Genomic DNA, 25431 nt, shown 5'->3' with positions numbered 1-25431 from the left:
ATCATCATCAGAATCAGTCTATATGACATTAATCTCTTCAATCTATACAATTCCTATGGTTTTGGACCACAAGGAGCATTCAAGTCCCACCATCCTCAAAAATTAGAGACTCTTAAATATCAAAGTTCCAAATACAAAAGAAAAGCAACAACAACAACAGTAAGTTTAAGAAGGAGAAAGACATTGCTTGCCACATAATCCAAGAAGGAGAAAGACACTTTTTGCCATATATGAGGCAAGTCTGAGCATTGGAGGAGGGAATTGAAGGACAAGAAGGAAAGCAAGAGGGGAAAGAACAAGGACTCCGAGTCATTAGGAGAAGCCACTGCTCCATCTTCATCAACATTTGCTCATCGAGAAGTGATCAATACACCTTCTACATCTCTAATAACATAGATGGCCCCACTAGCTCATGAATGGATCATTGATAGTTGTGCTTTCCGCCACACGACTCCATCCAAGGAAGCTATTGTCCACTTGCATCCCATGCAAGCGTATTTTCTTATTGAAGACCGTTCTTCTCTCCTGATACAAGGCATTGGTGAGATGCACATTATTCCAAATGGCCAAGGTGGTGTTCATTCATTGGAGGTTTTATATGTTCCCAATCTTGGTTACCACATACTCTTGATGTGCAAGATATGTAAACTTGGCCTTCTTGTGGAATTTCATGCTTCATTCTTCAATATTCTAGATGGATGAACTTGATAGGTGGTGTGTCAAGGGAAGAAGGACAATGGTGTCTACAAGCTTCGGAGTGCAAAAGCTCTTACTTCCTGTCTCCTTTCTTTTTAGTCACAAAACAAGCTATGGTATGCTCAATTCTATCACCTTAACTACAAGTACCTTCAAAAGGCTACTCGTGAGTGATCGGTTTGTGGCTTACCAAATGGTAAGGTAGACCATTGTCAAAAGTGGTGTAGCAATGGAAGCATAAAACAGGACACTGTAAACGAAGAGAACTCAACGATGTGCTCGGAAAATGAAATCCATATACCAAATACGAGAATGACACATATTACAGTAGGTCACTAGCTGCATGGGCATCGCCACTAGCTCCTCTCTCCAACAAGAAAAGCATCTGAAGAATGATGATGACTGAATGGGAGGAGGAGCCACAAAATAAATAGGCATAAAATAGGCCTAAGATGCAACTAACTGGCCAATAGACTGGCAAAAATGCCACACAAAAGCCACTAAAATACTGCCTAAATAAAAGCCAATGTACCCAGCCCTAATATCTTAGATCATGGGGGAGCTGAGACAATACAATGATAAAGACTAATCATAGTCCATACAACAAAAAATCACCAGAGTAGAACCATGGATACACAAGTAGTAGGTGATCAAGCCACCACCAAGGTGTCTTGGAGAGAACCTAGTGCCTTCCTCGATCATACCAACTCCCGAAAATAAAGAAGAGTCATAACAAATCTCTATGTCCATCAACAATGTCTTGTAGAAGCATACAAGAGAATCCTGCCAAAAATGCCTCTGAACATGTGTCATCATGGATCCTTTGGCCAAGACTGCCAAAGTGTCCCCTCATGTGAGCTCGGACTAGGAGCCAATCCCGCTCTTTGTCAAATAACAACCCATCATGAACCTTGATGTCAATCCCAGCACCAAGATTTAAACTTGCCAAACTTCGGTTGATGTGTTAGGGACGTCCCTATGTAGAACCTGTGCACTTGTATACTTGTACAAATGAGGTGCAGCTTCCCCATCTCACCACCCTCTCACACTCCCTCTTTGGCACTGGAGAGTCGTGAGGGATGACCGCATCACCTAGACTAGAAAGCAACAGAGGAAGGGGCGGTCAAGCCCTTTTCTCAATCTAAGGAAGCAGATCCTTTTCGTGCCTTGGACTTCTCCTTCGCCAAAGGATCAGAATTGGAATCTGAGGAAGAGAATGACGTGTCAGAGGAGTCCACATCCCTCTTCTCCTTCTACCATGAGGTTGCTAACTCCTTGTAGTCCTTCCGCAAGTCTCCCTTCTTACCGCAGTGATAACTTTGGGCCTTCGACTTCTTCCTATCAACCCTCTCTCAAGTTGTAAAGGCCTCACTAGAACCTCATTATCACTGGGCTTTCGACTTCTTCTTCCTATCACCCCTCTCTAAAGCTATAAATGCCTCACTAGAATCTTCATACCAAGGCAAAAGCCTCCCTTGTAAATGCAAAGATGCCGCATACTCAAGCAATATCGAGGACGTGTAAAGCTCACAGGTGAAGACGATGTTTGCACCCACAAAACATTGGCCACTCCATCAAACTTCGAGGGAGCTTGTAGAGCACCATTCCCACTAGATGTGCCTCTGGAAGGGCAAACTGCATGTGTCGAAGTTGGTCTTGTACATGTGTAACACGGAGCAAAAAGAACCGAATGGTGTCCTTCAGCTCAAACTTCATCTGTTAAAATTGGCCATAAAGGATCATGACACACATGATGGAAGGTGCCTCATATGACATCTAAAGCTCCAACCATACTTCGTGAGATGCCCTGCAGAGGTAACTGCCAGTAGGACTTCTTCAGAAATGCACCGAAGCAGGGCAGAATACGCACATGCATCATCCAAATGCCATGCAAGCACAACTTCCTCACGGCTATCCTCATCAAAATCTTTGGGAAGAGGAAAAGGACAATGAGGCCAAGGAATAGCTCCACATACAATGTACCAAATCTGCTTCTGCACAAACCAAGCTTTCATCACAGCACTCCATGTAAGATAGTCAAGTCCATGTAACTTTTCATCTGTAGAAGAAGCTTTCATCATAGCACTCCATGTAAGATAGTCAAGTCCATGTAACTTATCATCTGTAGAAGCGCATAGAGGAGCCATCGAGAGAGGAGAAGAAGATAGAGGATAGAGGGTATATGGAGAGAAAATAGAGCCAAAAACCAACAGCAAAAACTTCACAAAATGAGAGTTCACATGCAGTGGAACCAAAAATATGATCAGAAGTAAAAATAACGGCTGCAAATGGAGAAAATCCAGACAATAACTGCCAGAAACAGCAAAAACGGCCTGTACAAACAATCGCCCAGCCACAATTAGGGGCAGAAAACCAAAAAAACACAAGCTGGTTGAGCATTTAATGCAGCAAACTAACAATTGCAAGCTGGAATCCAGGTGCAGGCTGAAAATGCAGGTTGCTGATCTGAAAATGCACACAATAGCTGAGTACACACAAGCTGAAAACCACCAGCAGTAGGTCGCCTGATCAACAAAGGGAAGAAAGACCTATAATCACCAAAAAATTTACAGCAGAAACCTAGATCCTACAATCTGATATCATGTCAGAAGTGGTGCAGCAATGGAAGCATAAACAAGTGCTGAAATAAACTGCTGAACACAAGACAAAAGAGAAAGAAAACAAAAGAACACTGCAAAAGAGAAGAACTCAGAGATGTGCTCGGGAAATGGAATCCATATACCAAACACGAGAATGACACATACAACGCTGAGTCATTGGCTACGTGGGCGTGGGCACCGGCATTGGCTCCTCTCTCCAACAAGATCACCTGAAGAATGATGATGAATAAATGGGAGGAGCAATGGAATAAATAGGCATAAAATAGGCCTAAGATGGCAGTTGGTCGGCCAACATTTAATGCTAACCAAATGGCATAAAATGGCACAAATGCCACACAAAAATCACTAAAATAACGCCTAAATAAAAGGCAATGTGCCTAGCCCTAATACGCATGCACAGACTCACATAAGCTGACAAACTTGCTAACAACCATACCCTTGTGTATATCCTACATCCCAGGTAAACAACAATGTGATGTTATTCCGAACAAAGCTTGTCATCAAGCCACGGGCCCCGTTGAGCTTGCATCTATAAATTTGTATGGACCAATGTGAACAAAGACCCTCAAGGGAAGTATTTATTTCATCCTGATTGTTGATGATTTTAGCTAAATGATATGCAAGAAAAACCACAAGTTGCATTTAGAGACTAGCTCATCTTCGAGAAAAATCAATATGAAAGAAAGTTAAAGACGATTAGAGCTGATAAAGGTGGGCAATTCACCTCCAACAAAATGCCTCAGTTCTATGCAAAGTAAGGGAATCATCAGGAGTTCACGAACTGACGAAAATGCAATAACTAAACGACAAGGTGTTTAGAAATCCAACACTCTGTAGGACAACAGTGACTTGAAACGAAAGAACAAGACTATGATTGAGATGGCAAGGAGTATGCTGGAGCATCGAGAAGTACCCCAATTCTTATGGGCAAAAGCAATAGCCACAGCTATCCATATCCTTAACAAATCGCCCATATCCACTATTCCGCACATGACTCCAAAGGAGGTGTGCTTTGGTTAGAAGCTTGATGTTTCTTACTTCAAGGTGTTCAAATATGATGCACGTGTCTTCATCTCATGCAAGAAGCATGATATGTTTGAGCCGCAAAAAGCAAGTGTTTGTTAGCTATAACTCTCAATCTAAGTGGAATATCAACTTTATGATCTTGCTTCCCGAGATATCTACACCAACCATGATGTTAGATTCATCAAGCTTCCAACTACAAAAGTGGGTGAGGACTCGAGCACCCCATTCTTGGAGATCTGGGTGACAGTTGGTCATCGGAGCCAATTCATGTGGAGCCAATATAGTCTGATGTTAGATTCATCAAGCTTCCAACTGCAAAAGTGGGTGAGGACTCGAGCACCCCATTCTTGGAGATCTGGGTGACAGTCGGTCATCAGAGCCAATTCATGTGGAGCCAATATAGTCTAAGGTTCCAAAGGAGGAGACTCTCTCATTGAAAAATCCCCTCCGATGGATATTCCTTAGACTTCAGCAAATGCAAAGCGGCAAGAGTATTAGCCTCCTCCCGCTTTATTCGAGAGACACTCCATGATGCAGGGATATAGGGTCCTCTCGAGGAGTTGGGGCCACAAGATAGACTACAACGGTCTTGATGAAACCAGCATTTATAAGGGAGCTATTATACACCAATTACAAGTTGATGGCACGTGCCATGTAGAATCAAGACCCTACATCAATTTGAGAGGCATTGAAGTATGATCATTGGTGGAAGACCATGGAGTAGAAAATGGAGGCTATAGAGTGGAAAAGCATGTCGCATTTTGTGCCTAGGCCTGCTCATCACAAAGTGATCGGAGTAAACTAGGTCTTTAAGACTAAGTATCTCAATAACACCTCATTCGACAGACACAAGGCTCACTTGGAATGTTTTTCTCAAAGGCCAAGTGTAGAATTTGATGACACTTTTGCTCCTACCACACAAATCATTAAGCTAAGGGAGCATTTCTCATTAAACCTTACCTAGCTTATTAATACAGCCCCAAAACTCAAAAATTACCAAAGTTTTTTTGAGTCCCGTCAACAAACACCCAAACTTTGGGAGAATCCACATCTATAAATAGGAGACTACCTAGCCACTTGCCTCATTCCTTGTTTACAAGTTACCCTAGATATTCCCTACCTCCATCCATCACACACGTCATCCAGCTGTGCTAGGTGATTCTCAGTCACTGCCCATCGGCCTACCAACTCTTCTAGCTTGCATTTCATCTTAGTTTGCTATTAATACGGCCCAAAAACTCAAAAATTACCAAAGTTTTTGAGTCCCGTCACAAACACCCAAACTTTGGGAGGATCCACATCTATAAATAGGAGACTACCTAGCCACTTGCCTCATTCCTTGTTTACAAGTTACCCCATATATTCCCTACCTCCATCCATCACACACGTCATCCAGTTATTGCTAGGTGATTCTCAGTCACTGCCCATCGGCCTACCGACTCTTCCAGCTTGCATTTCATCTTAGTTTGCTACTGCCACCATCTCCAACTCCTGCAATGGCCATCCACATCTATCATCTTCATCCTAGTGACTTCTTGAGGCTATGTTTTTCCCCGGTTCATGTCCTCTCCATTCAGCTTATTGACATGGTCATCTCCAGCTCTATCACCCTTCAGCTTGGAAACTCCTATGAGCTATGTTTTGCCCAAGTTTGCTCATGTCATCATCATTTGTAGTAGATTGTTTTTGTGTTCTCAACACTTTTTTTCATCAATCTCTCCTCCCACTAGTAGTTACTACACTTGCAATCCATCTTCGATGAAAGACAAACATCGACACCTCCCTCAAACCGCTCTCACGAAAACCGACAACTATTGGATAGCTCTATCCTTGGGCATTCTGTACACATTCATTCATTATAAGTACTTTTCGCTCATTTATTCATTCATTATTCAGTTATCGCCATTTTGCATTTTTGCATTTTTGTGTTTGTATTTGGATTCATTGTGTTTCAGTTATGGTTATATACTCTATGTTATCTCTAGCAAACCCTACTATATCTCTACATAGTATCAAAGCCGAGGCTCTTCTAAAGGGTTACCTGAGGCTATCATTTATTGATTGGTTTGTTCTTGATTATACATACTATCACATGCTAATTCATGATGGCTCAAACAACTCCTTCATAGGATCCTTTGGTGCTTTCTCAAGCTACTCCTACAGAGGCTCTCTTGAGGCATTATGAAACCAACCTTCCTTCTTGAAGAGGTTGGTAATTCCCTAATTAAGTATGCAATTACAACAATCAACAAATAAACATAAATTGAAATGCACAATTTATCTTAATAATCTTAGACATTGAACACCCTGTTAGCCCCAAAATTGGCACCCCTTTCGGTATTTCTTTAACTTTGATTGCTAGTGGAATGAGTACAAGCTAAAATTCCACAATCTTCTTTGCTATTCCAAAAGTCCCTTACTATAAAAACAATTAGCAAGCAGTTCAGGTTATTTGTCTCTTGTCTTTTTATCCAAGAATTGCACAATTGGAATCACAAACTGGTTGAATGCTGCCCCAATTTATAATAAATGGACTAGCTTTTGAATTCCCCGATAATTACACAAATTTCAGGTGCTGAATTCAATGTATGATGCCTTCTCCTATTGGCACGAATCCCAAGGTGGCTGTCAAATCCTAATTTCTATAGAAATTTAAGATTTACAACAGAAATCCTCTTGCTATCCACCAAATATAGCTGAGATCTACTCCAAATGGCTGAGAAATGCTGAGATCTTTTAAGAAATTACTGAAGAAGGTAAGAGAAAATCAAGATGAGAAAGAAATCTGATTTTCTTCATGAAAAAACCCTTAATCTGCATGCTAGCTGATCCAGCCTGCATTTAATGCAATCACCTACTACTAGGCACCTCCAAAATGTTGTCACCTAATCAGCAATGCTGTTGCCAACCCCTAGAAGGTATCTCCTCACTATCCCCTGCCTGCTAAGATCCCCAAATGGCTGTCTTCTGCAACAAATTGCTGATCTCTGATTAGAAAATAGACCAATAGCTCTCTCTCTCTCTCTCTCTCTCTCTCTCTCTCTCTCTCTCTTCTCCAAGTTGTAAACTAACTAAATGGTTGAGATCCAGCCCCCAAAAACGTTTTCTCAATTTGCGTGGGCATTTTTGCCAAGTGGCAACCTTCTAAACCCATTTTTCCAGATTATCCAGCCATTTAGTTAGTTTAACCCTGAAAATTAATTTTTGCCCTTCTAACCCTACCCAAAATTAAATGTGCCCATCCATAATTAAATTGGCTAAGCAACCTTAGACTGGCATTAATTATTTAATTAATGATGATCCCTAGTGTCACCATTGATATTTCTTGGCCCAACAATTGTCCTAGGGTCAAAACTAACACCAACTGACCCCCAAAGCCCAGCTGGCATAACTTATCACAACTTTTGCCTTTGACCTAGTGTATCCTCGAGTCCGTAGAAGACTCAAAAGAACGTTGAAGAAATGAAATCCATAAACCAAGAAAAAAAACTGTACAAGATAATAGAAAATCACCGGTTGTATAAGTACTGGCATTGGCTCTTTCTCTCTCCAGTAAGGCTCACACATGTCTTAAGTATATTGACGATTACAACTAAGAAGAAGAAAGTCCAACCTATAAATAGGCCATCGGTCTAAAAAAGCTGGCCAATATCAAGAGCATACCATAAATGAAGTTGATCAACAAAATAAGTGCCCAATTAGCCCAAGCCCAAAAATCAAGCACTATTAAATCTCAACTCGTAGAAACATGTGCCCAACCCACAATTCATGCATAGACTCGCACATGAACTGTTTAATTTGCTAACACCCTCTCTCAAATCATGGGTGATCTAGTACATTACAAGAGACAATGATTACGACTCATCATGGTACATACAACAATGACACTGAGATAGGACCATGGATATGCAAGCAATGGGTGTGCAAGCCACCACCAAGGTATCTCAAAAAGAACTTGATGTTGATGTCAATCATACCAACTCTCTTGAAAACAAAAAGGATCCATAGAAACCCTCTATGTTTGTAAACAATATCTCTCTAGCATACATGGCCATGGATTCCCCAACTTCGGCCAAATTTTCCAAAGTGTTCCTCGTGTGACCTTGAACTAGAAGCAAAGCCCACTCTCTATCAAGAAACAACCCATCATGAACCTAGATATCAATCCCAACTCCAGGATTTTAAAACCTACCAAACTTCAGTTGATGTAAAAGGGAAGCTCTTCTTTGCGTCCTTTGCACCTATATACATGTTTAGATGAAGCCCAACTATTCCACCTCACCACCCTTTCACACTCCCCTTTGACACTAGAGAGTCATGAGGGATGACCGCATCACCAACACTAGAAAGCAACACAGAGCGATGCGGCCATGTCCTTCCCCTTCTCTGCAAAAGATGAACCCTTCCAAAAGCCCACTCTCTATCAAGAAACAGCCCATCATGAACCTAGATATCAATCCCAAGTCTAGAATTTTAAAACCTATCAAACTTCGGTCGATGAAAAAGGGAAGCCCCTCTTTGGTCCGTTGCACCTGTATACATGTATAGATGAGGCCCAACTATCCCACTTCACCACCCTCTCACACTCCCCTCTAGCACTGGAGAGTCATGAGGGATGATCGCATCACCAGCACTAGAAAGCAATAGAGAGAGGTGCAACCATACCCTTCCCTTTCTCCGCAAAAGATGAACCCTTCCACATCTTGGTCTTCTTAATAGGTAAAAGAAAGGGAAGAATGTTTAGTATAAAGAAAGATAAAGAATGAACTCCAACACAACCTTTGATGCACTTAAGGGGGACAAAGAAATGTTCCATAAATCATTTAACTTCATCTCTACAAGTTCACATTGTGACAAGAAGCAAAAGAAAGGGAGACGGGTTGTTCATAATGAGCATCATTAAAACTGGCTATCCAAACCCAAAAGATCAAAGTTGTTCAACCTGCTCATGAAATTGGCTATCCAGTTCCTCAGGCTTTTCTCCATGAGAGGAACTTCCATAAAAAGATGCAGCACCTCCCAAAGTTGATGGCAGCTTCAGACGTTGATGAGGTGGAAGCCCTGCAATAGTTCGAGCTACAGCTGCTGCTGCTGCGGCACGAGCTGGCACCTAAAAGATTTGGGAGTATTCAGCGAAAATAAACCTTTATTCAACAACATGCAAACAAATACAGCAATAACCAACAGAAGAATTCTCTACTAACAGATGGATGAAAAGTTGCAGGAATATGAAGTTACGTCTGATGTTAAAATTGTTCCAAAACATCACATGATGATTCAACCTAAGACCCAAAATGCACAGCAACTTGCAGCCTTAGGTAAACAAACCAACCTCGGGTTTGTCTGATGGAGATGCAGTAATGCTGAGAGCCCTTCCTGATCTCACAGATTGCAAAAATTTCCCACCAAGGTTAACGAGATCCATGTCTAGTTGTCAGCCTGGACTTTCAAAGACTTCCACAGAGAGAAAATATACTACAAAAGATGCCATTATTCTTCCATAACATGTATGCTTTGAATAATGCAGCATCTACAAATGCACATCAACCAGCTTGATGTTTGAAAATGTACATAGACGTTGCACTGCCCGCTCGAATACAGATAACTACTGGCACTGTGCGCTGAAATAGATATCATCTGATCAATTTATCACAATTCAGATTCTTCGATTTCAGCTCAAGATTGAGGTGGTAAACAGCTCCAAAATCAAACTGAACAAGAAATGATCCAGTCTCAAAAAGTACATTCCAACTGCCGGTTCATTCTAAACAATATTGTGACGTCGAGAATACCCAGATGTTAAAGACTGTTTGCAGCTGCTGATGTATATATTAACCAATCTCGATTGAAGGACACTCCAAGAATAAGGACTGACTTTATTTATCGTGTTGCTTTGGTCTAATCGGCCAGTTGTTACAAGAGTGAATCAACAACTGTTGCTGTAAAGACGGGTATCTATAAAGCAATCCGCACTCGCCGCAGCAATACTGTGACTTTGTCCACTGGATCTGCAGGAACGAAGAATGAGGGACGAGAAACATAGCTGCCTGGTTTTTTTATGTGCCTTTGGCATCAAAAGAAGTGGAAAGAAGTCATGTTAATGTTTATATGGTGCTTCTTGAGAGCAATGCGCGAGGATTTACGCGGGTTTTCACATGTCGCGCGTTTCCAGACATGTGAGATGAAGACCAAGGAGACGAAACGAATAAGGTAACGAAGAGGCGAAGGAAGAGGCAGACCGGGTGGAGGAGCAGGAGAAGGATGAAGAAGAAGTGACAGAGAGAATTATGCAGAAGATTCTATCAGGAAGATCAAAGGCCATACCTGTGATGCAGTGGATCAAACCCTAAGCACGTCCGATCTCTCGCCAGCGTCTTGCCTCTACCTGTGTTCGTTCCTCCTTTCTTTCTTCTCCTGTTCTTTTATCCTAGTACGAGATCACAATGCTGCAAAAGAAACGAGGCGAAATGACGGAGTAATGCTGTTGAACATGAAGAGCATTTTGCGTGTCGCCTATCGTAGTGCATGGTTGATGGTTTTGTTTTTCTGTGCAAGGCTCATCAATGGGAAAAAGGATTTCCCCTTCAATTCCTTGGAGCTCAAAAGAATAACTTGTGTGCCTCTTGAATCGGGCAGCCGTTGGAGTCACACGCTAACTTACAACAACTCTATGGGTGAATATCACCTCTAGTTTGAAATTCTCGTGAGTGTAACCTTGCTATGTGCGTGTTTGAGGATCTACATATGTGCGCTACATGTGTGTAACTTACAACAACTCTATGGGTGCATTCCACCCTTTGGTTTAAAATACTCGAGTGCAACCTTGCTATGTGTGTGTCTAAGGATCTACATACATGTGTTACATATAAATACACAATGGTATGATTTAGATGCAAATGCCTTTCTGTGTAGGTAATTTTGTTGATGTGTGACTATTAGTGTGTCCGCACAAAGGGTTCATGTAATGTTCAAGTGTCTACATCTAGTAGTTATGTAGGTGTGTGCATGAATAGTTCAAGGAACAAAAGAAGTGTGTATGCACACATGCAAATGTTTAACTATCATGGAGCGTGTTTATCTTGAATAATGCAGTTTCTTAATACTATCAAAGAAACAATAAAATATTTACAATGTCATATAGGCAATTTTCAAGTTTGAAACCTTAAGCCTTAGCCAGACCTTAATAGAAAACTCTATAGGCATTATAAACTGACCTAAATCCCTTTAAAGCCACCAATACTTCATTTTTGATCCTCTACATGCGGTCCATACTCTCCTTAGTGGATAACTTATTCATTATTACTTTCCAAAGGAAGAAATTAAGCTTCTTAGATGAAGTGGCAAACCAATCTTTTCTGATCCTTTTATGCCAAGTTCTCTTCTTGGCTCAAGCATGCCATCTCCTAAGATACTTAGCCACATGAATGACATAATGGATGTTTCACCCTTTTAGCCCTTAGCCCTTTTACACCTCTAAAGCAACATACCCCTTGGTGTTGTTAGAAATATGCTCAAGTTTCCCTAGAGGTGGGCTAGTTGGGGTCAATCTTCCCCAAATATCCTTTGCATAAATATTGTCTTTGACTCGAAAAGCTGAAATCGTTTTGCAATCAAATTCAAAGACATAAGCTCCACCGATCACATGCATCCTCCAAGCCATTGTTAACTCCTTTTCCAAATAGTGACCTTGCAAATTGTGGCTCCTCCCAACCTAGTCTACATGGGAGGTCATAAGCTAGTTTAAAGGTCCAAATTACCTATTTTAAAGTAGGGGCATCACATATGTCCTAAGCACCAACCCACTTTGCTTTGTCTGGCACATCATGCCATACATCCACTAGACCATGTGCAACCTATAAAGACTCAATTTTTTGCCTAAAGCCATGTGTTATGGGTCTATGTTTCGGCACTCTAAGTGCCTTGAGATTAGCCTCTTGAAGATAATGCTTCATAATAATAGTCTGAGCTTGACAAACATCCTTTCTTTTAAATATATTAAATAATTGTGCATATGCCTTTTGAGAAAGGTTAGGGATGCCAAGCCTTCCCTCAATCTCGAGCCATGTTATAAGGGCCCATGAGATGGATCTCCATCCATGCTTAACTTCGGCCTAATGCGATAAGAAACTAGAGAAGAGTTTCTCTATTCTCCTCCATACTAGCTTGTTGCAAATAAGAACCATTAATAGAAAAGTCACAAAGGTTAATATCATCTCTCACCACTAGCCACCTTTGAAAGATCAATGGTCTATTTTTCCATGTGTTCACTTTTAGCTTGACTTTCTATTCCACCCCTCCAAAGCCCAAATAAATTAGCTTAATTTTACACACATTGACATTGATCCCAATAGCTCAAAAACCTATCATAAGCATTAACTAAGTTTTGCCCAACATAGACCACAATAGGATTATCACCCTAAAAAAATTTTAGCCACAAAATCATAAAATCCAAGCAATGGAGACCCCTCAAGGTTCTTTTTGCACCTTAAGCTCCAAAATGCATAACAGATGATCCATTTTGACAAGAAAAAGCAATGGGGCAACCTTGCTTCATTGACCTTTTAATCTCAAACAACAAAGAGGTAATCCCTTCACCTAAAGAACAACTGTGGCATTGACAAATAATGCCTATACCATCCTCGAGAAGCCATCACCAAACCCCATCACTTGCATCAATTCAGAATGAAAGCTAGGCTTATCTTTGTCATAGGCCCATCATTTGGATCACATTTAGAATGAAAGCTCAACTTACCTTGTCATAACTCCATCATCTACATCACATTCACAATGAAAGCCTAGCTTACCTTGTCAAAAGCCTTATCAAAGTCCATGTTAATCATGACAAAATCCAAGGCCAAGGAAAAACTATAATACATGGAGAATATCAAGTTGACAATAGGATCATGAATTCTCCTCCCTTAGACAAAAACATGCTGTTACAAATGCTTCATAAGAATTTACTACAGTAAGGCATAGCTTTGTGTATGATATTTACCCCACATTGAGCATTGTGAGGGATCTCCAAACCCCTAGCTTGATCCAATCTAGGGACTTGGGGATAAGCTCAATTAAGCCTTTATTATAATTTATTTTGGGATAGCACCATCAATCCTAATTCTATTGAGTATTCTGCAAAGCCATTGCGAACATTCTGACCATAGGGCTTGAAACAACCCCATTGGCAAGCTGTCATTACTTGGCCTTTCTCTTATTGTGCCCATCACAATTTTGAGTTCATCTACACAAAATGACCATCTCAATAAAGTAACTTCTTCAAGTCTAATGAGTCCCCCTCCAACTTGTAGAGGGGACTCAAGCTTTGGATGATAATTAGTCAGCCACTCCAATAAAATAATATTTGGACTACTAAGTAGGCAACAAATTGTTACATATTAGCTACTATGCAATTTAGCCAAAATTTAGTAGGATGGATTTGTGCATTACTATAAGCCTTCCAAGTGTCTCTGAGCTACTAAGAGAAGGCCTCCTAACTTAAAAAGAATGTATTGAAACTAAATGGGGGGGAGGGCTTGTTGATCATATCATTCCATAACCACCCTAATTATACAAACAAGAGGCATATGGTATGATACTACAAGCTCAATGAGCATCCTTAATCTAACACTTAGTACTACCCACACCACCAAGCACCATTATTAGGGTAGATTATGTCAAATATAGCCACTCTCCATGAAGAACCACACTCCTTGTTATGCCACATGTAGAAAGAAGCCATATTGCACCCAAACGTTACATCTAGATCTATTAGTAGTTTATGTGGGGTTTTTAAATAATGCCTAGTCTTTTGTTTAATCACCAATATCCTTTCTATCTCATGTGAGCCATCCTTACTAAGCAATGTCATGTTTTGGTCCCGAGAAATGCTATGATGTCACCTAAAGAGACTCCAATCAAGTAATTCCGTAATTCAACATTGTTTGTTGTGACGAGTTGGACCCATATACAACAAAAGAGACAATAAGGTGTTGAGATATGCAAGCTCAATCTACCTACTACTTGCTGACTCTATGCAGCAGTAAGTTAGATAGATGACATGTGTGTGTAATAAAGTCAATCATACTCAGCTAGTACAATTAGACTAAGTCTCTTTACAGTTCTTGGTTTAGATTGTAGTACATTGTACTTTGTGTTGCTCAATTAGAGGAAGTGTGATGAATAATGAAGAAGAAGAACATTGAGAGATGTTTGCTCTCTATTACCCCTATCTCTCTCATATCTTTCTAACATGGTATCAGAGCCATGAACCCCCATGACTCCGTGAAGCCTGAGAAGCCTGGGAGCTCAGCATCGGCATTGCGTGGGCTGGAGCTTGAAGTCAAGAGCTAGAATGAAGAGATCTGAAGTGGTCTACATGAAAAAAGAGAGTTGTCCTAGAATGTCCTGCAGAAATGTCAACCATAGCTTTGTTCATTGGTATGTATCTTGTGTTTGAGTCGACCAGACCCTATTGAGGCTTTCCCAGGGGTTTCTTGCCATATAAATGAGCTCGTGTTGATGAGCACCGACATCAGAAAGGGGAACAGGTCAAAAAACGTGAACAGGGTAAAATGTGTCTATTTTTGGGCTATCACACTTTGAGAGAATGCAACCATGTTTGACTTGAGTATTCATGAACTATATGCTTGAGGTCATCAAGCTTAAAGAACTCTGTTAGAAGCTAATCAAAGCAAGCTCAATCTACCTACTCCTACATGCCGACTCTATCCATCAACAGTAGATTAGTTGGATGATATGTGTGTGTAATAAAGTCGGTCAGACTTAATTAGTATAGTTAGACTAAGTCTCTTTACACTATTGACTTAGGTTGTAGTACATTATTGTACCTTGTGATACTCAGTTAGAAAAAGTGTGATGAATAATGAAGAAGAACATTGAGAGCTATCTGCTCTCTATTGCCCCTATCTCTCTCTCATCTTTATACCCCCCCCCCTTTCCTTGCAGTCTAGCACTAAGTGGGGTTAAGAGACTACTTAATGAGTAGCATCATTCCTCTCACTAATCACCCATACTTCCTCACACCCCAACTTAATCTCATAGAGAGCCAAAACATCAAGTTTCCTTGTCTTCAATAGGAACTAACAAGCATCTATATTGGTTGCATTGCCTAGCCCTTGGACATTCCATGTTAGCATCATGAGTCTTTTCATGGCTATATTCATAGAGGACTTCCTCCTCCTCAAGTTCTTGATCCTCGTCAAAGAACTGCGAAGACATTCCTATCCACTATTGCTTTCTTGGCCAATTTCTTAAGTGACATTTTTTTCTTCTTACCACCATTAGCTTTTGCATTCAAGGGGGGTATTCTCTTTCTCATTCTTTAACTTGTTATCCATGCTCGATGGGTTGATCTTGTCCCACTTCTCCTCTGTTTTATGGAATTATATTAATCGTGATATTTACTATGGAAATAAGTTTATTTTATTTATTATGTAATTTATTTATTTATTGCATGATCTGTAACTTACCACGTGCGCATATGATACTGTTCATATTATACCTACACGATAGATGGAAGGATACTAATGTGCTTTATAATGTGGCAAGCATATTATTAAAATTATTACTTTATTTATAAATTACAAGTTTAAGCTTCTTTAGGGATAATTTTAAATGAACAAATGATCTTTACCACTAAATTATTTGATTTAATATTTTAATATAAATAATATAAGAATAGTAAATTTAAAATATGCTTTCATTAAAATACAATTTTATTATGGAATGCTTTCCTATTTTCTTGATATGCTTCAATCTCTCATAGCTTTCTTTGCAATAGCAACAAGATTATGTGCAAAATAAGGGAACAAGGTAAAAACTTAGTTTTGTTGGGGGATTATGTGCTGGTGATGTTAAAATGTAATGATTCGGCACACAAATTTTTTTTCATTAACTATAATAAGTACAGGAAACTTCCTAATTCATAACACTTTATAGTTTGATTGATATTTGTATTTTCGTTATACTTAGACATATGATATGGATATGAATAGCTATATAATGAACGTTCCATAATACAAGATAGCAAACCATGGCTTTTATCATGGGGGAGGGTGGGTCCTATCATATGCTTTTCGCTTGCTCTTTATGAGTTTGTTAACTTATTCAATTCTTTTAAGTTTCATAATGTTGTCTTTATTTAATATTTGGGATGCTAGACTTACCATGTGGTTTGCTTTGCAATAGTTAGAAGCTAATCAAAGCAAGCATTATTGACAACACTAATCACAGTAGGAGCAGCCCCGATTTGAACCTGGAAACCATTGTAAACAGGCTGAAATTGTGCTTGTACACGGCTAGAATTGTGGGGAGTATTTAGCCTAGAAATGCTTGTGTTGGGCACAAACAAGTACGTGATATGTTTGACAATGTATATGCCTTGGACTTTGTGCAATTGGCATGATTAAAAGGGGCTAAGAATTAACTTCTAGAATACTTTACAGATCTAAAATTATAGGCTGAACTTTGTCATTGAACATACGAGAGCTTACACTGGAAGTTTTGGAGCATCATGACACCTTTGCTTCTAGTGGTGGTGGGAGACACTTATATTTACTTTGCAAAGTTTGGTTCTTTAGAGACAGTGGGAGTCTCTTGCTTATCTACGTGCTCAATTGATAAATGCACACACTATTCTTGCAAATACTAAGTCTTGTAGATCAACTTGCTTCTAAGCATTTAGATACCTTGCACCTATCATTGTCAATGGGTTGTCAATGGTGGATGCTTGATATGCATTGGTTGTATGCATCTATGTATCCACTATGTATGTGCTAATAATTCTTGGTACTTGGTTGCTATACTAATAGTTGCATCCTATATATCTCGGATTGCTAGTTAGATATTCTTAGTAGTGGGAGCTTGCTTTGTTTGTCATTTGTCTATTGATGTATAATCATTTACTACAATTTTATGGATAACAATGTTGAATACTATTTATAAGCAATTTCTTTAAGTGTTGATGCTTTATTTGAGCACTCTACTATCTATTATTTGTAGATAGTTATATATCCTTTTGTTCCCCGTCTCTTGCCCATCCTTCTGCCCTAATTTTGGGGTTGTTTTGCTATAATTACAATGGCCCATACTCTTGTACTTTGTAGTCACTTGTAGACATGATGGTAGATACTTCCAATGCATCAGTCAATAAAGCTTGATAATAACAACTTTCGATATTCAAAGATGCAAATATGGTAACAACTTTAAGAGATTGATAGTAATAACTTCCCATATTGGAAGATACAAATATTTCATGTATTGGTGCAATTGAAGCTAATTAGGCCATTGAGGACCAAGGGTATAAAGCCAAAAAATTGGGATAGAGAAGATTGGGATGAATTGGATGAGGTACACAAGTATACTATCATATTTTCTTTATCTAACCAGGTGTATTTCAATGTTATCTCTACTAGTGGTGGTGCATATGATTTATGGAAAAAGATTTACCTTTATGATAAGCAGAGTCATGTATGTTTGTTATATTGGTTAAATAAGCTTATCGACCTTTGCATGAAGGAGGGCACCCCTATGTCTACTCATTTGAATGAGTTCATCGAGTTTGAGGATAGCATAAAGTCTTTGTTCTTAGTTATCACACTATTGGAGTCATGGGATACATTTCATAGTGCTATGAGAGTCAATTCTCATGATGATTGTAACATCCCCCCCCGGTGACCTTGTGCCTTCCCCCATAGGAACTCACCCCCCCTTTTTGATTTTTCTAAAAATTTCAAAAAAAAAATTCCCTCCCCCTCTCCCCCTGCCGTAAGCATGGCGGGGAGAGAGAGAGAGAGAGAGAGAGAGAGAGAGGGAGGGAGTGAGCTGGAGATGGGGGGCATGCAGCCCCCCAGTTGGCGGTGAACAGCCGCTTCCTCCCCCCCTCCCACACATTATAAAGCCCCTCCCCCTGCTGGCACAGCGCCCCCCCCCCCCCCCCCCCCCCGGTCAGAGACAGGCGCCCTCCATCCGCCCTGGTGATCATGGTCCCCTTGGGCTTCCATCGGAAAGAGTCCCCCCCCTCCATTCGTTGACAACTGCACCCTTTCCCCCCATGGACAGTGTGGAGAAGGAAGAAGGAGAAGAGAAGAAGTGAAAAAGATGGAGAGAAGGAGAAGGAGAGAAGGGGAAGGAGGGAGAGAGAGGGAAGAAGAGAACGAGAGAAAGAGGGAGAGAGAGGGAATGAGAGAGAGAAGGAGAAAGAGAGAAGGGAAGAAAGAGGGAGAGAGAGGGAAGGAGAGAGAGAAGTAGAAGAGGAAGAAGAAGGGGTAGAAGGAGAGAAGAGAGAAGTAGTGGAAGAAGAAGAAGAAGAAGAGGTTGTAAGAGGAGGAGAAGAGAAGAAGAGAGAGAGAGAGAGTAGGAGAAAAAGAGAAAAGAAGAAGAGGAAGAGGAGAGGGAGAAAAGAAGAGGAGAGAGAGAGAGAGTAGGTGAAGAGGAAGAGAGGAAGAAGAAGATGAGGAGAGAGAGTGGGAGAAGAAGAGAAGAAAAGGAGTGGGAGAGAGAAGAGAAGAAGAGCGGGAGAAGGAGAAGGAGGGAAGAGAAGGAGAGAGAGAAGTGGAAGAAGGGGAAAAAAGAGGGGTAGAAGAGAGGAGAGGTGAAGAAGAAGGAGAAGGAGAGAGGTAGAAGAAGAAGAAGAAGAGGTAGAAGGAGAGAGGAGAGAAGTAGTAGTAGTAGTAGAAGAAGAAGAAGAGGTAGAAGGAGAGAGGAGAGAAGTAGTAGTAGAAGAAGAAGAAGAAGAGGTAGAAGGAGAGAAGAAGAGAAGAAGAAGAGAAAGAGAGGGAAGGAGAAGAAGGGGAAAAGAAGTGGGAGAGGGAGAAAAGAAGAATAAGAGAAGGAGAGAGAGAGAGTAGGAGAATAAGAGAAAAGAAGAAGAAGAGGAAGAGGAGAGGAAGAGAAGAAGGAGGAGAGGAGAAAAATAGGTAGACGGGGAAGAGAAGAGGGAGAGAAAAAGGGAAGGAGAGAGAGAAGGGAAAGAGGAGAGAGGGAAGGAGAAGAAGGAGAAAAGAAGTGGGAGGGGGAGAAAAGAAGAAGAAGAGAGGGAGAGAGAGAGAGAGAGAGTAGGAGAATAAGAGTAAAGAAGAAGAAGTGGAGGAGAGAGAAAGAGTAGGAGGATAAGAGAAAAGAAGAGGAAGAGAGAGAGAGAGAGAGAGAGAGAGAGAGAGAGAGCGAGAGTTGGTGAGTAACTTCAAGGAGCCACACCCAAAAAACCCCCCTCAGTGAAGGACCCCATCCAACGATCTTTCCTACCCGAACATGTCGTCCCGAAAACCATAAATGTCCGGACTGTCCAATCTCCGCGAGGCGAATGGCTCCCAAGAAGAAAGTCACGAGAAGCGTAGGTGCCAGAGCTACTGGTAATGCTGGGGAGGTGAGCGGAGCGACCAACGTAACAAACACGAATCATACCCAAGTTCTAAGTTTTAAAATTAATTAGGTATTATTTCTCGTGGAAGAGATGAAAGGGTTGATGACGTGCATGGAACAAGAACGAGTCTTAGGGTTTTTGTTTACTCTAAGCACTAAGCTGCATGCGTGAAACGGTAGAGTATGGAATTCGCATAAGATTATATGCATGAAATGATAGCTTTTACGCACATAAAATGATAAGGCCTTCCCATTATTTCACATAAAATAATAGCTTTTAACCCAGTTCAGTGCATGAATAGTCATTTAGAATTCATGTTTCGTAAACATGATTTAAAGAAACACATGAAATGATAGTTTCCGATGGATAGAGACCAAGACCTTCATGAGATCTGGTGCATTAGGAATAAGTATAATTACATGCGAATTGTTTTATTAGTCTTGCCATAGACTATCATAAATGGATATGCTCCTAGCTTAATTGAAGCTGGTGACCTAACCCTAAATGGATTGTTGATCCAAGTTATGCTTGGCGGTTTGAAAAGGTTGTAAATCCCTTAAGCAAGTGTTTTGATACATCGAGTTAAAATTCTGATTGTGCATGCAATGGGATTGTGATGCCTTGAAGCAAGAGGTTGTGCATTCAACTGTTCGTTAATGTGGTTTTGGATGTTAACCCAAGTGGGGAGTATTTGATGATTTCATGGCCGACTCTGAGATGACTGATTGCCATGGAAACGCAAGGGATGTTTTCCCTAGCGATTGTTATTAAGCTGGTTGATTCAGCTATGGTTGATTTCCTAAAGGGATAATTAAGGAAGGATGGCGCTAGCTACCCCCCGCGTGCTGCCAAACCCTAACCAAGGGGGTTATGAATCCACGCGGTGAATGTGGACCAAACCCGTCGCAAGAGGTCTCTCCGTGGAAATCACTTGGCGTAGGAGGACACTTGGATGCCAGTGGGGGCTCTGGCCGTAAATCCCAATGCCTTCGGGCCCTACATAAGTATTCTACGTGACTCAAGATGGGATCTCGAGGCCTTGATACTAGTTACAAGGCGAAATCTTGGTAGGATAAACCTTCGGGTTTTATTGCCGGGAGACAGAAGGATTTTTCTGCGGAGGTAGAAACGAATACTTAATTCTCATGTATGGGCAAGAGACAAATATTATTCTGAAGATAAGTTAAGGATGTGTTTGATCTTGTTTTATATTGTCTTCGTGTCAGTGCTCTAAATTACGTAAAGGAACCTCTGATTAACGCGATAATTAAGGAAGTTACTTTTATGTGTCAACATAATGTGGTAGATAATTAGATAACTAAAACAACCCCCGAGGGAAGCGTGGTGGATGTGACCAACGGGTCTATCCTACGGAAAGGTAGTCTCGATTAGCTGAGAGCTTTCCTAAAAGGAAATTTTAATGAGAAACGTTAGGAAAAGTCGAACTTCAGGTCCGATCCTAGTGGGAACGGTCGGATAAGTTCCCTTGCAGGGCAGAATCGAGAGACCCTAGTTGGCAAACCCCGTGTCATTCCTTGGGAGTGTCGGGCGGTGTCTTCTAAATATATCTCTCGATAGACTGCTAAGACGTGTCTCATGAATTGAGGAGCGGGCACGTTACAGTTGGTATCAGAGCAAAAAACTTATTAATAATACATGATTGATTAATGTTCGGTTCATAGACATATCCTAAACATAAATAATCTAAGTGGTATGGCTTGATTGTCAGGCACCTTCTACACCCATGAATGCTAACATGCAAGAGAAGAAGTTCATTATCAAGCAATTTAAGCCATCTGAGTTTAATGGCAAGGGAAGGACTATTCAATTTGACGCCGAGATCTGGATTGAGTCCATGGAGGACTATTTTCAAGCAGCAGGAACTGCTGCTAACCAATCCATGCTTGCCAAACTTAAGCTTACAGGCGAAGCGAGACTTTGGTGGAAACAATGGTGCAGAGACCAAGCGATCTCGGAGGGGACAGTCACTTAGAATAAGCTTAAGGAAGCTGTGTGAGGGAGGTATCTTTACTTGCCTACCTCACACAAAAGATGAATGAATTCTATGGCTTGAAGCCGCTAGGATTATCCCTTGAAGCATATTATTCAAAGTTCGTTTCACTCCTAAAGTATGAGCCCCCAATGGATATGACACAACAGGTGTCAAAGTTCTGTGGTGGGTTGAATCCACCCATAAACACTCGATTGGAATCAATGCGCCCAACGGACTTGCAAGATGCATTACTCCGAGCGAATCCAATCATCCAAGAACTTAAATCACGCAACTATGATGAAGATGACTCACGAGATCAAGACAAGAGGTGCCACAAGTGCGGAGAGATAGGACACATCCGTAAGAGATGCCCCAACCGCCGATGTTTCCGCTGCAATGAACTAGGACACATTCAAATAGATTGTCCTGAGTTGGACCCTGAGAATCAGAAACGTGCGGTCAAACGAAGCCGTCTAAACTGTACTTTTGGCTCATATTATGAATCACATGATGATGAAGGCCTGGAGCCTGTTGTAACCTTTGAGGATGACTAGATATCCTAGGAAGATCTTCTTGAGGTAATAAGTCTTGTACTTGGAATAAATCCTATTGAATCCCATGAGTTGTGGAAAGTTGTTATTTTAAGTTGAGAATTTGAGTAATCAAAGTAGCGCAGCGGAAGCGTGGTGGGCCTAGGTAAGCCCCAATTGTGCTCGTCTCCCCCAGTTTCTCTCTCGAGAGGACATCTCGATTCCTCTAAGGGGGAGAGGATGTAGCATCCCCCCGCCCCCCTCATGACCCCGTGCCTTCCCCCATAGGAACTCACCCCCCCCTTTTTGATTTTTCTAAATTTTTATTAAAAAAAAATTCCCTCCCTCTCTCTCCCCCTGCTGTGAGCATGGTGGGGAGAGAGAGAGAGAGTGTGTGTGAGTGAGTGAGTGAGTGAGCTGGAGATGGGGGGCATGTAGCCCCCCAGTTGGCGGCGAACAGCCACTTTCTCCCCCCCTCCCACACATTATAAAGCCCCTCCCCCTGTTGGCTGTAAGGCACAGTCCCCCCCCCCCCCCCCCCCCAATTCGTTGACAGCTGTGCCCTTTCCCCTTGTGAACAATGTGAAGAAGGAAGAAGGAGAAGAGAATAAGTGAAGAAGAGGGAGAGAAGGAGAAGGAGAGAAGGGGAAGGAGGGAGAGAGAGGGAGAGAAGGAGAAGGAGAGAAGGGGAAGGAGGGAGAGAGAGGGAAGAAGAGAAGGAGTGAAAGAGAGAAGGGAAGAAAGAGGGAGAGAGAGGGAAGGAGAGAGAGAAGTAGAAGAGGAAGAAGGGGTATAAGGAGGAGGGAAGAGAAGGAGAGAGAGAAGTGGAAGAAGGGGAAAAAAGAGGGGTAGAAGAGAGGAGAGGTGAAGAAGAAGGAGAAGGAGAGAGGTAGAAGAAGGGGAAAAAAGAGGGGTAGAAGAGAGGAGAGGTGAAGAAGAAGGAGAAGGAGAGAGGTAGAAGAAGAAGAAGAGGTAGAAGGAGAGAGGAGATAAGTAGAAGAAGAAGAAGAAGAAGAAGAGGTAGAAGGAGAGAAGAAGAGAAGAATAAGAGAAAGAGAGGGAAGGAGAAGAAGGGGAAAAGAAGTGGGAGAGGGAGAAAAGAAGAAGGAGAGAGAGAGAGAGAGAGAGAGAGAGAGAGAGAGAGAGAGAGAGAGAGAGAGAGAGTAGGAGAATAAGAGAAAAGAAGAAGAAGAGGAAGAGGAGAGGAAGAGAAGAAGGAGAAGAGGAGAAAAATAGGTAGACGGGGAAGAGAAGAGGGAGAGAAAGAGGGAAGGAGAGAGAGAAGGAAAAGAGGAGAGAGGGAAGGAGAAGAAGGAGAAAAGAAGTGGGAGGGGGAGAAAAGAAGAAGAAGAGAGGGAGGGAGAGAGAGAGAGTAGGAGAATAAGAGTAAAGAATAAGAAGTGGAGGAGAGAGAGAAAGAGTAGGAGGATAAGAGAAAAGAAGAGGGAGAGAGAGAGAGAGAGAGAGAGAGAGAGAGAGAGAGAGAGAGAGAGAGAGAGAAGGAGAGGGAGTGAGAGTTGGTGGGTAACTTCAAGGAGCCACACCCAAACTACCCCCCCCTCGGCGAAGGACCCCATCCAGCAATCTTTCCTATCCGAACCTGTCATCCCGAAAACCGTTAAGGTCCGGACTATCCAATCTATGCAAGGCAAATATGGCTCCCAAGAAGAAAGTCGCGAGAAGCATAGGTGCCAGAGCTACCGGTAATGCTGGGGAGGCGAGCGGAGCGACCAATGCAACAAATATGAATCATACCCAGGTTCTAAGTTTTAAAATTAATTAGGTATTATTTCTCGTGGAAGAGATGAAAGGGTTGGTGATGTGCATGGAACAAGAACGAGTTTTAGGGTTTTTGTTTACTCTAAGCACTAAGTTGCATGTGTGAAACGGTAGAGTATGGAATTCGCATAAGATTATATGCATGAAATGATAGCTTTTACACACATAAAATGATAAGGCCTTTGTATTATTTCACACAAAATAATAGCTTTTAACCGAGTTCAGTGCATGAATAGTCATTTAGAATTCATGTTTTGCAAACATGATTTAAAAAAACACATGAAATGATAGTTTCCGATGGATAGAGACCTAGACCTTCATGAGATCCGGTGCATTAGGAATAAGTATAATTGCATGCGAATTGTTTTATCGGTCTTGCCATAGACTATCACAAATGGATACGCTCCTAGCTTAATTGAAACTGGTGACCTAACCCTAAATGGATTGTTGACCCAAGTTATGCTTGGCGGTTTGAAAAGGTTGTAAATCCCTTAAGCAAGTGTTTTGATACATCGAGTTAAAATTCTGATTGTGCATGCAATGGGATTGCGATGCCTTGAAGCAAGAAGTTGTGCATTCAACTGTTTGTTAATGTGGTTTTGTATGTTAACACAAGTGGGGAGTGTTTGATGATTTCATGGCCGGGTCTGAGATGACTGATTGCCATGGAAACGAAAGGGATGTTTTCCCTAGTGATTATTATTAAGCTAGTTGCTTCAGCTATGGTTGATTTCCTAAAGGAATAATTAAGGAAGGATGGCGCTAGCTACCCCCCGCGAGCCGCCAAACCCTAACCAAGGGGGTTATGAATCCGTGCCGGGAATGTGGACCGAACCCGCCGTGAGAGGTCTCTCCATGGAAATCACTTGGGGTAGGAGGACACGGGTGCAAGTGGGGCTTTGGCCGTAAATCCTAATGCCTCCGAGCCCTACACAAGTGTTCTACGTGACTCGAGATGGGATCTCGAGGCCTTGATACTAGTTACAAGGCGGAATCTTGGTAGGATAAACCTTCGGGTTTTATTGCTGGGAGACGAAATGATTTTTCTGCGGAGGCAGCAAGGAACACTTAATTCTCATGTATGGGCAGGAGACAAACATTATTTTGAAGATAAGTTAAGGAAGTGTTTGATCTTATTTTATCTTGTCTTCGTGTCAGTGCCCTAAATTACGTGAAGGAACCTGTGATTAACGGGATAATTAAGGAAGCTGCTTTTATGTGTCAACATAATGTGGTAGGTAATTAGATAACTAAAACAACCCTCGAGGGAAGCTTGGTGGACGTGACCAATGGGCCTATCCTACGGAAGGGTGGTCTCGGTTAGCCGAAAGCTTTTCTCAAAGGAAATGTTAACGAGAAACGTTAGGAAAAGTTGGACTTCAGGTCAATCCTAGTGGGAACGAGTGG

General features: G+C 41.5%; 1 protein-coding gene across 1 annotated transcript in view; it reads right to left on the bottom strand.

The window, feature by feature from the left end:
- Positions 1-10928, bottom strand: part of LOC148012499 (coiled-coil protein) — a 184379-nt gene extending 173451 nt beyond the window's left edge. The window contains exons 1-3 of the mRNA XM_087669604.1: positions 10668-10928; positions 9676-10351; positions 9286-9453 (exon numbers count right to left, since the gene is read on the bottom strand). Of these exons, the coding sequence (XP_087525730.1) occupies positions 9286-9453; positions 9676-9768 (261 nt within the window). The 5' untranslated portion in view covers positions 9769-10351; positions 10668-10928. The remainder of the gene's footprint in view (positions 1-9285; positions 9454-9675; positions 10352-10667) is intronic.
- Positions 10929-25431: the final 14503 nt, after the last annotated feature.

Source organism: Lygodium microphyllum, chromosome 27, assembly GCF_053477565.2.
Source record: "Lygodium microphyllum isolate KBCC chromosome 27, Lygodium_microphyllum_v1.1.10, whole genome shotgun sequence".
Lineage (NCBI taxonomy): Eukaryota > Viridiplantae > Streptophyta > Polypodiopsida > Schizaeales > Lygodiaceae > Lygodium > Lygodium microphyllum.
Note: the sequence above shows the minus strand (reverse complement) of the source record. Positions and strands in the feature narration are given on the sequence as shown.